This window comes from Notamacropus eugenii, chromosome 4 (genome assembly GCF_028372415.1).
Source record: "Notamacropus eugenii isolate mMacEug1 chromosome 4, mMacEug1.pri_v2, whole genome shotgun sequence".
Taxonomy (NCBI): Eukaryota; Metazoa; Chordata; class Mammalia; order Diprotodontia; family Macropodidae; genus Notamacropus; species Notamacropus eugenii.
Genome location: NC_092875.1, coordinates 436,268,255 through 436,285,333, shown reverse-complemented (window position 1 = coordinate 436,285,333; position 17,079 = coordinate 436,268,255). Strand labels below are relative to the sequence as shown.

General features: G+C 37.5%; 1 protein-coding gene across 3 annotated transcripts in view; it reads right to left on the bottom strand.

Moving 5' to 3' along the window:
- Positions 1–2,213: 2,213 nt before the first annotated feature.
- The window catches only part of CCDC68 (coiled-coil domain containing 68), a 91,441-nt gene continuing 76,575 nt past the window's right edge, over positions 2,214–17,079 (bottom strand). For all 3 annotated transcript variants that reach the window (XM_072605997.1, XM_072605996.1, XM_072605998.1), the window contains 2 exons: positions 7,807–7,883; positions 2,214–2,825 (listed from right to left, as the gene is read on the bottom strand). In XM_072605997.1, coding sequence (XP_072462098.1) covers positions 2,768–2,825; positions 7,807–7,883 — 135 coding nt within the window. In that variant the 3' untranslated portion in view covers positions 2,214–2,767. The remainder of the gene's footprint in view (positions 2,826–7,806; positions 7,884–17,079) is intronic.

The following is a 17,079-nucleotide window of genomic DNA, read 5'->3' as shown; positions in this document are numbered from 1 at the left end:
ACATGATGCCAGTTTTAAAATTTGAACATTTCTTACAGTTCTCACGCTTTAAGCACTGCTGTAGGTAGGAAGCTTGCTTCAGTCAGGAAGACAAGTTACGTGCCACCTCTGAATCCTACTGGCTGAGTGATCTTAGCTAAGTCACTCTCCCTCTCAGTGCCCTCAGCAACCTGTCCAAGACTAATTTGCAGAGAAGAGGTTGCGTTGGAAGAGGCAATTTTCTTATTGGAAATACATCATACCAATGAAAGCACTAGTCCAGACCAAAACAATTTCTTTGATTTTTCAACTTACAATATAGAATTCAGTTAGTAGAATGATCTTTCCCTATACTAAAATGTATATTATCAATGCAATAGATATTTTAAAAACTGTCTAAACTTTTCCAGTCCCAACTCAAACCTTGCAAAATACTGATTGTTAATTCTTTACCTTACTCAGGTAGGGGTGGGTGGGTAGGTGAAAAGGTGTATTCCTCCATGCCAATAAAATATTCTATATACTACTCTCAGGGTATAAAACAGCTTATTTAAGACCTGTCAAAAATGTGGCATTACTTCTTTCAGATAAAAAAAAAAATCTGTTTTCTGTAGACATTAGAAGTTTTTGAGCATTTAAAATAATTTCCTTTTTAAGAAAGTCACTCTCAAAAAATATGATGAAGGAGAAGCAACAGCATGTGTCCAATTAATGGCCCTTCTTTTGCTACTATAAAATTTAAAATGAATTTCTGGATCAGTCCTGTTTATATTAGCCTAATCCTGAAAAAGGAAATTATTGCTCATTTTCTCAAGAGCACAGAAGTACCAGCTAGTAGATTGCCTTTTCAAGTTCATGGGTTGTATCTTTGGAGTATCTATCAATTCCAAATCACCAAGCTAGGCTCATCATTCTCACATACTGAAATAAAATGAATGCAGTGAGGGAAACCAAGATCCAACAAGTGAAACCTGTAAATGTCTTCTTATGTGAAACCTTAGAAGAGAGTGTTACGTTGGAAGGTACTGGTTCAGTTAAACAGATGACTTCTTCACTGAATATATCTGAAATATAAAATTATGTATGACAAGAGAACCAGGAATTAAAGACAATGGGCATTCTACTTATAAACAAGTAAGCTTTCCTGTCTATAAGGCAAAGGCTTGAATGAATATGAAATATCTTCATCCTAAAAACAAAAACAAAAGCCTTATGGAACATCAGCTGAAGAATAGTCTTCTGGATCCTAAGATGGAGTACTTCTGGTCAATTGATCCAGATGGCTGTGGAGGAGAAGTGAGGCTGGTGACCTGCACAGCCCTCCCTCACTCAAAACAAAGTCAAGTGCAAGTCATGTCATCATTTCTCTGATGGCATGGTCTTCTTCTGCAATGAAGGATGAACATACACTTCCAGCTTCAGAGACCTGCAAAGTTTTCTGCAGGTCTACTCTTTTGATAACCTGGGTTATCATTAGCTTGTTAAAGAAAAAACAAAGAAATGGGTGTTTTCCATAGTCACGAGAGGTCTTAGAGCATGAGCCAAAGCAACGTGGCTCTTATGGGACAAAGATCAATATACTTCTGGAGAGTGACATCAAACAATGGACATGCATAACTCTTGGGGAGGAACAATTTGGGTCCAAAATTATAGCAAATTCTGATGGCAACTTTTGAGCTAACAGTATATGAAAGAACTGGCTTAAAAAATTAATTTTAACACAACTGCTCCATTCCTTAGGTATTCTTCATTTTATGGTATATTGAGATATGTCCTTGTAAGGGTCTTCAAAGATGACTCAATCCACCCATCCCACATTCATTTAACGTATCAAGAATATGAAATAATACCTCATTATTCATAAACACATAGGAACTATAGCTGGAAGACACTTAGAGATTAGCTTTCATCCTGCAGACAAAGAAACTGAGGCCTGGATTTATGTGACCTACTCAAGGTCCAACAGAGTAAGTGACTGAGCAGGGGTCTGAATCTAGATCTTCTGGCTCCTAACTATCTCACATTACCTCCTTTAATAATGACCTCTGCGATGGAAAAACATTTCTTACTAAACACATTCAAATTCTTAAAGAATTTTTTTTTAAATCTGAGAGTCAAATATATGGCATCTTCTTTTTTCACTTGATGGCATCCCTAACAACAGCATTGACACTCCTAGATTACAGTCAGGCATTCAAGTTGTAATCCTGATTCTAAGTAATGCAGCAGAGTGCAATAGCTCAGAATTTTATTAAATGGTTCTTTAGCAGTGCCCAACTCTTCACATTCTAATCTAAAATAACCCATCCCCAGGGTGTCACTTCTTGGTGGCATCTGGCCAACCATATTTCCTTTCACCATCTGAAGGGGATCATCTCCCATATCAAATGAAAAAGCACTGCAGGAATTTCCAATTATAACATGCATGGTTCTATTTTATAACCAGTACACTAAACAAGTTTGAAAAGAGAGTCAAGTGTTTTCCATGGGGAAGAAGCAAATTTCCCCATTAGTTCAGGATGGCAAAATCCCAGCACTGGGGAAGGAGCGCTGTTCCCCAAATGCTTGTCTGACTGCTCCAAACATTCTATTCCCACCAAGCAGGGGAAAATTTCTTTACAGAAGCCACCCATGGGTAACCTTTAAGATCAGAGACAGCAGAAAATTAACATTCTCATTTAGACTATGTTTTTTGAAAATATATTAAACAGTAGAACTTGTTCAGAAACAGAGCACATCATAATAAGGAGTTTTTTCAGGGTCTGAAGCTCCCATACATGTTGAAGGTTTATTTCCGTAGTCTAATTAGCATCAGATAGGGAGAGGTGTCTTCGGCCATGAATTCACTGTAGAAATAAAATCACATATGATTAATGGAACCAGACAAAACTTTAAGGTTGCAATCCCTATCACACAGTGGTTATAAATTTATGTGGCTTATTGTGCCTTCCTCCAGAGGTCCTGAGGTTCATTGACCATCTCTGACCAAGTCTGCAAGACACCCTGGACAGCTCCTAGCACACTGGCTCACCCTGTCATTTAATTGCCCGGCTGACTACGTTTCATTTTTTCAAAAGTAAGAGACAATGCTCAAAAACATTAATGCTGTGATTTTTTGCAACCGTAATTAAAAAAAATTTTTATAACATAATTAGCATCATTAGACCTATACCTCACAGGGACTTTAGAGATTATTTGTCTAATCCTTTATGAGGAAACTGAGACTTGGACTTGGACCACAGAGTGCAGGTCCTGAAATCAGGAAAGCTGATTTAAAATCCTGCTTCTGGGGGCAGCTAGGTGGCCCTGATCCAGGCAAGAGCACTGGCCCTGGATTCTGGAGGACCTGAGTTCAAATTTGGCCTCAGACACTTAATAGTTGTGTGACTGGACAAGTCATTTAGTCCCAAATGCCTCCTGCCCTCCCTCCCCCCCAAAAAATCCTGCTTCTGACATTTAAAAAGCTGTGTGATCATGGATTTCTTCAAGCCTCAGTTTCCACTTCTGTAAAATGGGAATAAATCAGAACACAGACCTCACAGGACTATCGAGAGGACCAAGTGTGATAAATTGTGTAATAAACTGTGTGATAAATTATGTAAAGCAACTCATAAAGTTAACTATTAAGTGGCATGCCCAAAGTTCTGCAACTAGTGAGGAACAAAGCAAGGATTTTGTCTGACTCTCCCTCAAATACCCTAACTACTAACCTCCCATGAGTTACTCTATGCCCCCCATCAACTACCCTTACTCCCCTACTGAATAAGTTTTAAATGGTCTCCAGCAGCGAATATAAAATATTCTGTTTGGTATTCAAAGCCCTTCCTAAGCCAGTCACCTCCTACATTTCCAATCTTCTTATGCCTGCCTCTCCAACAGGTACTGTCTAATTCAATCCCTCGACCTCCTGGCTGCCTCTCAAACAAGACCCTCCATCTCTCAGCTGTAGGCATTTCCTCTGGCTGTCGCTCATGCCAGGCATGTCCTCCCTCCTTATCTCTGCCTGCTGGCTTCCCTGGCTTCCATCTCGCCTTCTCCAACTTAATTCTAGCATCTTCCTTCTGTTAATTATTTCCTATTTATCTCATATATAACTTGTCCATATGTATTTATTGGCATGTTGTCTCCCCATTAAAATGAAAATTCCTTAAGGGTAGGAATTATCTTTTTGCTATTTTTGTACCCCAATGCTCAGCACGGTGATAAATTGCAGGCAATTAATAAATGTTTACTGATTGATTAACTGATTCCAGATTCAATACTAAATTCAGTTCATTTCTCCCAATGGAAGCTGAAAGTACTGGGAAAAAATTATTTTTCTTTCTCCTGCACCTTCCATTAGGACCCAATCCCAACTAGAGGCCATTTGAACAACATGACTTAAAGGATCATAGACTTGGAGCCCTTTTTTACAAATGAGGAAACTGAGGCCCAAAGAAGTTAAAGAGGTTTGCCCAAGGTCACACAGATAGAAAGTGGCAGGGTCAGGATATGAATCCATGCCTTCTGAACCCACATTCAGAATTCTTTCTGAGGCACTTCAAGTAAAAGCCTCTAGATCATAAGATGAACAAACATTTGAACACACACACACATACACATACACACACATACACACACACACACAAGTGGGCAAGCACAACACAAGGAACAGCTATTGTTTTTTTCCATCAGGGACCTGGTCACAAAAGAATGGTTTTGTCCCCATCTTGGCATGGAGGTAACAGACATTCCTTTCAGGTCTGAACATCACTTTCAGTTTCCCCTATCCAACTGAGAGCCAATCTAATTCCTAGTCATTAAGAGCCCCTGAAAAGTAGCCCTGCATGGCAGTAGAAAGAACACCAGCTTTGAAATCAGAACGCCTGGGTTTGAGTTCTGGCTTCAGCACTCACTATCCATATGATGCTGGGCTGTATCTCAGCTGTACCATCTGCCTCCCTGTGTCTTTGTGAAAAGAGTGTCTCACAAAATGCAAAGAGTCCTATAAACAGACCTACTGCCATTGCACACCGAGGTGGTCAGAAGTCTACACAGTTCCTGAAATGCATTCATTTTATCCCTTTCCTGGACACCTCTGGGGTGGGACTTTTTTGCTCTTGTAGACATTATAGGAAAGTGGCTAGAAGACAATAATTTGTGAACTAGGGCCCCCAAGACTTTATAACTTAGCTCAGAAACTTTTTCCCTCTTTAGTCCCTAATTATATATATCATTAGGAGAGAGATGTTCCACGGTAAACAGTTTAAAGTATAAGATGAATCTGTCTGGATTCCCAGACCGACACTAATCACAATGGGCTTGATTCTGTACTCCATGCACTGTGCCCATGGAGGTTCAGAAAATCAGAATCTGTCCTCAGGGGTTAGCTTGAGAAACCTACAAGCTTCTGCTAGAATGGGAAATTTTTAATTGCCTCTTTAATGATATGTGTAATTATGAACCACAGTTATTTTATGGAAGCAATTCTATGGAATATCAAAGAAACAGGACTTAGGACTGAAAGTGTTCTGCCATTTGCAAAATATTTAAACATCCAAATCATTTATTCTTTTTTATCATTTCCATCAAAGTATAATTCCGGACCTGAGCAATTCACTCTTTCATCCATTCATTCACCACAACAATTTTTGTGAGAATCTATTATATGCTTAGCACTGTGCCAGATGTTATGTAGGACTGAAGGAATCGGGGAACAAATACAGATTTCTGCCCTCTCCTAGAATCTAGTTGTGCAGATAAGACACAGACCACATGAAAAGTGAAATAATAACAAAAGTTATTCTGTGATTAAAAGCTAATTGAGCGCAAGAGGAGTGATCACTATGGGCTAGATTTCAGCAAAGCCTTGAAGGATGAGTGGACTTCAAATAGGCAGAAAGGCTGGAGGGAAGGAAGAAAGCTGTTAGAGAATATTGTCAACCATGATGTGGAAGATGCATGTCATGTTCTGGAGATACTGACAGGTTCAGTATAGCTAGAAAAGAATTTTTGTGTGTTGGGGCCTACGTGGAGAACGATTAAAGATAACTCTGGAAAAGTAACCTGGAACCTGATTATGGATAGTCTTGAATGTCAGGCTAATGAAACTGGATTTCAACCCCAGGGATGGAGAGTCACGATTTCAAGCAAAGGAGTAATATGATGAAGGTGTGAGTTTACAAAGCTTAATATATCAGCCTTGTGCAAGATGTACTGAAATGTGCTTGGTGTAAAGTGTGGGGATACTGGAAGCCAGTAAAGTGCCTAGAATCCTTGCATAGCTCTAAGTACGAAGTAAGAAGGACCTGGATTATGGAGGTCACCATGGAATATAAAGGAAGGGACAAATTCAAGAGAAATTATGAAACAATAGATAATATTTGGTGATCTGATAAATATGGGGAAGAGGAAAAACTTAAGGGTGACTAAAATTTTAATTCTGGATGACTATAAAATGATGATATTAGTGTTAGAAAAAGGGCAGTAGGAAAGCAGAGACAGCTTGAGTGGCAGGATAGCATATTTGAAAGCACTATGTCAATAAAGGGCACTCATTTTTCAAGTATATGCATCTCCTAGGGAAAATATTCCACTTTTGCTCGTTTTTTTAAAGACATCCACAGAATGCTCATCAAGTATTGTAAAGTTTTAGGAGGCCAAATTTAAATAACATTCTTGACTAGGTTCTAACCAAGTAAGTAAAATTCAGTTCAGCTAAATCTGAGAATGACAACAAATGGAAATGATTAAAAAATATTTATTCAGTGCAGCTGTCAAACGTGGAGCTAGGAATTTTTTGATCACAGCTGGTAAAAGCCAACCACATGGTCAGTATGCGCCATGCTATCAGCTTGATAGGCTCCTTACAAAGAAAACAAAATTGGGTCCATTTTGCTAAGTTTCTGTTCATAAATATATAACCCATTTTTACTTGCTTCTTTCCATTATACTAAAGTAGAAATAAATTTAATGATTCCTTTTACAAGTCAAGATTCCATGATTTTATCAGTGTAGATAAAGGAGGAAAGGAAGGAGGTCTCTGTACAGTACCTACTATGGGTCAGGCACATGCTAAGCACTTTTTACAAACACTACCTCATTTGAAATAGTGTATGTGCCTTCATTATCAATAAAGATTAGAAAACTTTTAACACCACAAATATTTAAAAATGACTTTAAAAAAATCCAGTCCTCTGTGATATGGTCAATGCAGTGAGAAGGTGCTCTTAACTAGACTAATTGTGGACAGTTCTTTATCCTGTTCATACTTAGAATGTGAAAGAGACTGAACTTGTCATTTCACTAGTATTGGCAGATCCCGGTGAGGAACTTCCTGTACTAATACATGTCAACATTTTCCCTAAAACCTAAACTCAACCTTTTTTTTGTGTCTTGGACCCTTCTGGTAGTCTGGTGAAGCCATGGAACCCTGCTCAGAATAACGTTTTTAAATGCATGAAATGAAATATATAGGATTACAAGAGAAATTCATCACATTGAAATATTTATCAAAATATGTAATTTTCAAAAGTTTGTGGACCCCATGTTAAGAACTCCTGTATAAGGAAGTGCCCTAGAACAATGAGAGGTTGGATAATTTGCTTAGGAATACACAGCCAGAGTATAGCAGGACTAAACCCAGTTCTTCCTAGCTCCAAGGTCACCTCTCTATCCACTATGTTTTTCCATCTCTAGTTCATAGTTAAGTTATTTTAAAAAAGATTCAATGTTGTCTATATCTTATCAATATAAGTAGTGATAATTTCCCATATATCCAAAGTCATAAATATAATTACATTCTACATGAGATGTGGCAGGGGACAAGAGGAGAAGTAAACACCTTACCTTGTGGAGACTTCCTTAGATACCTTCAACTTGGAATTGTCTGACCAAAGTTCAATCTTGCTTTTTAGGTCTTTATTCTAAAATTAAAAAGAAAACTCTATCAAGATTGTGTAGAAACTCTGGCATGGAATGATACTTTTGCATATACGGACTGGGTTCTTGTACACCCAAAGCTTATGTGTCCCTCCTTAGAAGTTAGTCAGCTGATGTACTGATCACCGATTTTTCAGATCACTGATCATTAATGGCATAATGTCTTCAACGATATCCTGAAAAGAATAAGCACCTGGGAAAATGCCTAATCCAATACAGGTTCAAGCAATAGTTTGAAATTCAATTGGTGAAAATAATCAATCTTAAGAAATATGTTGACGAATTCCAGAGAATCAACTAAAAAATCAGTTGAAACAATTAAAAACTTTAGCAAAATTACAGGATATAAATTGAGCCCACATAATCATCAGCATTTCTATATATTACCAACAGAGTATAGCAGTAAGAGATAGAAAGAGAAATTCCATTTAAAACAACTGTAGAAAACATAAAATATTTGGGAGTCTACTTGCCAAGACAAACACAAGAACCATATGAGCCCAATTAAAAAATACTTTTCACAGAAATAAAGTCAGATCTAAACAATTGGAAAAATATTAATTGCTCATGGGTGAGGCAAGCCGATACAATAAAAATTACAATTCTCCCTAAATTAATTTATTCAGTGCTATACCAATCAAACTACCAAAATGTATCTTATAGAGCTCGAAAAAATAATAACAAAATTCATCTGTAAGAACAAAGGTCAAGACTATCAAGGGAATCAAAGAAAAAATATGAAGAAAGATAGCTGAACTATACCAGATCTCAAATTGTATTACAAAGCATTAATTATCAAAACAATTTGGTACTGGCTTAGAAATACCGTAATGGACCAGTGTAATAAATTAAGTACATGATACACAATAGTAAATGACCACAGTCATGTATTGTTTGATAAAAGCAAAGATCCCAGCTTTTTGGACAAGAACTCACTGTTTGACAAAAAAAAAGCAGTTTGGCAGAAACTAGGCATAGACCAACATCTCACACCATATACAAAGATAAGGTCAAAACAGGTACATGATTTAGACATGAAGGGTAATACCATATGCAGATTGAGGGTGCATGGAATAGTTTACCTGTCAGATCTATGGAAAATAGAAGAATTTTTGACCAAACAAGAGATAGAGAGCATTGTGGGATGTAAAATGGATAATTTTGATTACATTAAGTTAAAAATTTTTACACAAAGAAAACCAAGGCAGTCAAGATTAGAAGGAAAGCAGGAAACTGGGGAAAATATTTTACAGCAGGTTTCTCTAATAAAGGCCTCATTTCTCAAGTATATAGAGAATTGAGTCAATTTTATAAGAATACTAGTCATTCTCCAATTCGTAAGTGGTCAAAGAACAGGAACAGGTAATTTGCAGAAGATATCAAAGGTATCTATAATGACATAAAAAAATGCTCTAAATCACTATTGATAGAGAGATGCAAATTAAAACAACTCTAAAGTACCAACTCATACCTAATAAATTAGCTAACATAACAGAAAAGGAAAATTATAAATGGTAGAGAGGATATAGGAAAATTGAGACACTAATGCACTGTTAGTAGAGTTATAAATTGATCCAACCATTCTTGAGAGCAATTTGGAACTATGGCCAAAAGGCTATAAAAATTTTGCATACCCTTTGACCTAGAAATGACATTACTAGGCCTGTACCCTAAAGATATCAATGAGAAAGGAAAAAGACCCAGCAAGCATCCTAGCATACTCAGGATGACTGCCAGCACAGGTTCTTAGATCTGCTTTTCTTAAAGGAAAGCAACTTTTATGGGGTCAATAATTTTTTTAATTACATTCACTAGTTCACGGAAAAGTCAGCACCCTGAAAGTCAGAGAAAATACAAACAGAGAAATAAAGACCAACAGATAGAGCTCTACTTGAATCGAGGCAATATTGCTATACACTTAACATACATCCTTGGATCGAGAGAATTTTTACATCTTAGCAGTTGGATAGCTCTCAACATATGGCCACTCAAGAGTCTCGACCAGGTAATCACAGATCCTTCTCAGAAGCGAGCCCCCAAAGCAAAATACCAACTCAGAGTATATATACACTTCTCAGTGTCAGAAGGCATCACAACCCTTGTGACTCACTGCCTAATTAGAAATTAGCAAAAGCTGTGAAAGCCTTCCTACAAGCAAGCCTCCCCTAAGCAAGCTTCCCTTAATGGGCAGGGAAGATCTTAAATCCCATTAACATTACACATGTACAAAAATATTTATAGCAGCTCTCTTGGAACTGGCAAAGAATTGGAAATTGAGAGGATGCCCATCAATTGGGGAACGACTGAACAAGTTGTGGTATATGATTGTAATGGAGTACTATTTGTCTTGTAGGAAATAGTGAACAGGAGGATTTCAGAAAAATCTGAAAGACTTACATGAACTGATACAAAGTGAAATGAGCAGAACCGCAACATTGAACATAGTTACAACAATACTGTGATGATCAACTTGAATGACTTAGCTATTCTCAGCAATACAATGGTCTCAGACAATTCCAAAGGACACATGATGAAAAAGGCTATCCACCTCTAGAGAAAGACTTGAAGGAGTGAGATCAAACCATACTGGATTTGGAGTCAGGAAGACCCCAGGGAGGATAACATACAGCCAACCGGGTATATAACAGTGAGGGAGATGACATGTAAATAGTCATGTACAAATGTAAATGAGAGGTAATAGAGGGAAGGTGCCAACAGCTCACACTTCTAATTGGGGAAATAAGAAAAATAAATAAATACAAAACTGAATAATACGTAAGAGCTTTAAAGTTTACAAAGCATGCATATATACAAATATTTACAAATACATGCATCTATAATACACACATACACATATAATATGTATATACATATATATACATACATACATACAATTTCATTTGATCCTCAAAACAACCCTAGGACATATGTGCTGTTATTATTACCATTTAATAAATGGGGAAACCGGGGCTGAGAGGTTGTTTGCCTTGCCCAGGATCACACAGATAATAAATGACTATGGCAGGGTTCAAATGCAGGTCTTCCTGACGCCAAATCCAGGGCCTTATCCATTGTATCACTAGCTACCAATTAAAACAAAATAAAGACAATGTTAACAACAAAACAGCCATATGGCTAACTGCCAAATGAGAGAGAAAGGAGATGGGGAGGAGTAGGGGTATTTTCATGATTTCAGAGGTGAGAGACCATCAGGAAATAGTCATGGAAAGTCTCACAGAAATAGAGCTTTGAAGGATCAACTATAATTTTGGCTGAATAAAAAGGAGAAGGTATCAAGGAAGAAAAATGAGCAAGGGCATTGCTTCATACACTGTAAGGTTTAATCATATCCCCTAAACATGACAGACATTCCATCTCCTATCTCTGCACTTTTGCACTGTCTGTACCCCATGCCTGGCATGCTTTCTCTTCCGATTTCCCCTTCTTGGAATCTGTAGTTTCCTCCAAAATTTAGTTCAAGCTCTGCTTTCTTTACTAAGCTTTTCCTGAACCCTTCCATCTGCCTGTGCCTCCCTCTCAAAACTAATTTGGATTTATTTTGTATGTATTCTGTGTATAGTACATATACACAAACACATAATATATGTATATACATATATGTGTGCACATATATAATGTGTACACACACAGATATATATGTGTATACCTACATGCATATGTGTATTGTATGTGCATGTATTTGTGTGTATACATATAGTTGTGTTGTCTTGCAACTGTGTGTATCATACAGTACATGTGAACATATGTATGATACATGGATCTATGCAGTTGTATTGCACATGTGCAAAAAGCATGGATGCGTGTGAAGCTGTATATATGTATGTGTGTGCATGTGTGATGTGTATCCATATGTGTGTACACATATATGTATGTGTTGTGTAGATATAGATACACACTGCCATTGTCCTCCAGGTCTCCTCTACTGAACAATACATTAACTCAAGCTCATAGATAGTTGTCAATGGAGAAAAGCAGTACAGGAATATGGACTGAACCTGGCATTTCACTGGTATAGGAACTTCTAGGTAAGAAGTTCCCTCTACCAAGGCAGGTTGGCCACTCTGCAAATTAGAGACTTAGAGAGGTGCCTAGATCACTAAGAGGTTAAGTGACTTGCCTAGGGTTAAACAGCTGGGATGTGTCAGAGACCAGACTTGAGCCCAGGTCTTCCTGGGTTCAAGAACATCTCTCTTTCCATGGTACCCACGTCTATACTAGAATGTTCTGAGACAGTATGTGATTAAAAGTGACTAAAATTTACTTCCTGAATTATCACCCCCCAGTTCTCTCTATAACTCATCTAAATAGATATTATGGGGTGGGAAAGCATCCTCTTTGCCAAGATGACAGGCTTTCACTTGCTGTTCTTTAGACTCCCCATATGCTTTACCATCTCTGTTCATGTGATAATGTTTTCCTTACACAGGCTTTTATGATGTTTCTACTAAATGAGACATTTTATATAAGTTCTGCATTAATTGCTTTTTTGTCAAATAGAGATGATCTGAGCCAATGGCAAAAACGTTTGCCAGTCAGGGCTCTGCTTCAGCACAGCCTACAGCCACTTTCTTCTCTAAAATATTTTTATATTTGCCCTTATTACTGAAGCATGGCTACTCACATGTAAAAGAGGATGGTGGCTGTACAGTTACACAGAAGGATTTGCAAATGGAAGCAAGAGAAGATGGAAGAGAATATTTAAAATAGACAAAGGTGAACAGGTTATCAGTGAGAGGTAACTGAACTCTTGTACATTTATCAGAAGCTTCAAATGAAAATGAAAAAGGAAAACTAAAAAATTGAGAGGAAAAGAATTAAGAATCTTGACAAGAGTCAGGATGAAATCATGTTCTGGTGACACTGAAAAGAGATTTTAAAAAACCTAGTGAGCAAGAGGATGTACAAGACAAAACTACGCAGTGTTGAATCAGTAAATTGCACTCTCAACATGGGTAAAAATGAGGGCATGATTTATAAGGAAGAGAAAGAGCCTCACAAAACTGAAAAATATTTTCCCCAGAATTTTTGAATACTTGGAAGCAGAAATGGAAGAAAAAGGTAATATACAGTAACTGTGATGACTACACTAATAAAACCTAAATGCCGCTGGAATCATCCACAGTACATGAAGGCATTTGCCTGTCTCTATCTAATAGATCTTTTTTTTTTCTAGTTCCATAATCTTTTTAGTCAAGAGAAAGAGTACTTTCTATGTGTCTTAAAATTTTTATTTCCATTAAAAGAGCCTCTTCAGTCAAGATAACCAACATTCTGGCCTTCTTGAGGCCACTGCACTGCTTAATGAGATTCCAAGTTATAGAGAGGCCCTCAAGTCCCTGGGGAACCTGACCCATCTGTATATTCTGTTCCTGCAATTGATGAAAGCTTCCATAACCATCCAGAAAAGTTATCTGATATGGTCTGTCATCTCAAAGCCTAGACTGGATAACATGTGATTATTGTCTACTTGCTATCGAAAAGGAAGTTTCCCCACTGTAATCGACAAATGTGAAGGATATGAACATCCATCTGTTTGTTTTCTATAATATTCAGTATTCAATATGGAAGAAAATGTTCCAGAAAAAATGGATGTGGAACAAATTGAGATGGGGTGCCCTATCTTATACATCATCATTTCCCTACAAAAGGGCTTTGGGCCAGCCCTGTAAGTTTAAAGTAAATGAAATGCTTCCCTGGGGACAATTTTTTTAAAAAAATCTTCAAAAAACCAGTCCTCCCTATTAGTGAATATATCACTTAATGGATACTGTATTCTAATAGAATAGGGAAAAATCCCTCAAGGTCGGAGTTACTATCTTATTGTGTCTAACTTGATACTTTCATTTAATGAATCACATATATAATTGTGCATTCATGGCCCCAAATCTATCAGAACTTAAGTTTTACAACATGACTAATGTGGAAATATGTTTAATATGGTTATATATGTGTAGCATATATCAAGAGTGCATGCCATGATGAGTAGAGGGGGTAAATTTGGAACTCAAAATCTTAATAAAGTAAAAACTAAAAACAATACTTTTAGAAAAAGAGCTTATATGTTAGACACTATGCTAACCATGGAGGTAACAAAGAAAAGCCAAAAGCAAACATTCATCCAAACCCCAGTTTCTGTCCTCAAGAAGGATCCATTTGATTGGGAGAGAGAACATAAAAATGAGCTACATTCAAGAAACATACAGCGTAAGCTAATGCACTCAGAAAAGAAAAGGTAATAGCAGCTGGGTGAGCAAGGTTAGACCTCCTCCAGCAGTTCTTCCCAACCTTGTCATTTCCTTCTCAAACCTCCCATGCATCTCCCTCACTCTACCCTCTCAGCTGGAAAGCCTGACTTATATTTTACTGAAAATACTGATTCCACTTCTCAAGAGGTCCCTCTTCTCCCCTCCTCATGTCACATCTTCCAGATGCCTTCTTCAATTATTTCGTTCGCCCATCTCACAGATGAGGTGGTCCTTCTCCTTCCTGGGGCAAAGCCCTCCACATACACCAGTGATGCTATTCCATCTCATCTTCTCCAGCAGACTGCCCATCCCCACTCTCTCACTAATCTTCAGTCTCTGTCTACTTAGCTTCTTCCCTACTGCTTACAAATGCACCTATCTCTCCCTCATCCTCAAAAAGCCTTCATGGGATCCATCTATCCTCACTGGCTATCATCATGTATTCTCTCCTTATGGCTAAACTTGAGAAGGCCATTTACACGAGCTACCTCAACTTCTTTCCTCTCACTCTCTTCTTAATTCTCTACAGTCTGGCTTCCAACCCTACCTCATCATTCAACTCAAAGCGTTCTCTCTAAAAACTACCAGGTTCTTAACCACCAAATCTAATAGTTTTTTCTCAATCATCATCCTTGTCAACCTCCCTGTAGCCTTTGATATGGTCAATCACTTTCTTCTCTTTGATATCTTTTTTTTTCCCTTCAGGTTTTCAAGACACTCTCTCTCCTGAAAATTCTCTTGTCTAATGGAATGCTCCATCTCAGTGTGGAATTTGGTGGAAATTGATCCAAGTCTTGCCCACTACCCTTGGGAGTCCCACTGGGCTCTGACTTGGGTTCCTTCCTCTACTCCCTCTATACTATTTCACCTGGCAATCTCATCAGCACCCATGGATTCACTTATCTCCATGCTGATGATTCAGATCTACTTCTTGAATCTCACATCTCCAACTACCATTGGATGTATCAAACTGGATTTCATAGTATATATATGTATATATATATATATATACATATATATATATATATGTATATATATATGTATGTATATATACATACATACATATATATATATCATAAAAACTCAACATGTCCAAAACTGAATTAATTTTTCCCCAAAAACCATTTCAACATTCAAACTTCTCTGTTACCTTTGAGAGTACTGCCATCCTCCCAGTCACCCCAGACTCAAAACTTAGGTATCTTACTTGACTCCTTACCCTCTCACCCCCAACCCCACCCCCATATCCAATCTGTTGCTAAGACCTGTCGATTTTTCCCTTGTAAAATCTCTTGCATAAGCCTCTTTCTCTCTCTGGCACTGCCAATCCCCTAGTATAGGCAGGCTCTCATCACTTCATGTTTGGATTACTGCAATAGGCTACTGGGTAGCATCCTTGTCACACATCTCTCCACACTCCAATCTATCCTCCATTTAGCTGTCAAAGTGATCATCTAAAACACAGATGGTATACAAAGACTGCAACCAAGATTAGGAGGGAAGTAGAAAATTGGGAAAGAATTTTTACAACCAGTGTCTCTGATAAAGTCCTCATTTCTAAAATATAAGAGAACTGAGTCAAATTTACAAGAATACAAGTCATTCCTCAATTGATAAATGGTCAAAGGATATGAATAGGCAGTTTTCAGATGAAGAAATTTAAGCTATCTATAGTCATATGAAAAAATGCTCTAAATCACTACTGATTAGAGAAAAGCAAACCAAAACAACTCTTAGGTACCACATCACACACGTCAGGTTGGCTAACATGACAAAACAGGAAAACTATAAATGGAGAAGATGTGGGAAAATTGGACTACCAATGCATTGTTGGTGGAGTTGTGAACTGATCCAAAAAAATGTGCATACCCTTTGACCCAGCAATACCACTTCTAAGGCTGTATCCCAAAGAGATCATACAAATGGGAAAAGGACCCACATGTATAAAAATATTTATGGCAGCTCTTCCTGTGGTGGCAAAGAATAGGAAATTGAGGGGATGTCCATTAATTGGGAAATGGTTGAATAAGTTGTGGTATATAAATGTAAAGGAATACTATTGTACCATAAGAAATGGTGAACAGGCAGACTTCAGAGAAGCCTGGAAAACCTTACATGAACTGATGCTGAGTGAGGGGAGCAGAACCAGGAGTACAGGAGAACCACTGTAGAAAGTTATAGCCACATGGTATGATGACCAACTTTGATAGACGTGGCTCTTCTCAGTAATGCAAGGTTCTAGGACAGCTCCAAGGGGTTCATGATGGAAAGTGCTATCCACATCCAGAGAAAGAATTATGGAGTATGAACACAGATCAAAGCGTACTATTTGCTTCTCCCTGTCTCAGTCTCTCTCTCGCTCTTGTTTTGTTTCTTCTTTCACATGGTTCATTCCATTGGTTATAATTTTTCTTTTCACCACGACTAATATGAAAATATGTTTAACATAAAGGTATATGTAGAATCTATATTAAATTGCACACTGTCAGGGAGGGGCAGAAAATTTAAAACTCAAAAGCTTGTGGAACTGAATGTTGTAAACTAAAAATAAATAAATAAGACACAGGTGGGAACATGTCACTCCACTATTCAAATGGACTGCCTATCACTCCCAAGATCAAATACAAAACCTATTATAAAAATACAAGTCAAATATAAAAACTATTATAAATATCCAGATTAACTACAAAGGATATATGAAGGAAGACTGCATCCAGAGAAAGAACTGATAAATAGAAATATGTATAGAATGATTTTACACACATACACATATAAACACATATATATTTATATATATATGCACATGTATTTATATATAACATACATATACATTATACATGCACATAACACATACACACATATTTGTGACTAATGGTAGCTATCTCTAGGGTGGGTGGGGGAAGGAAAGAAGGGA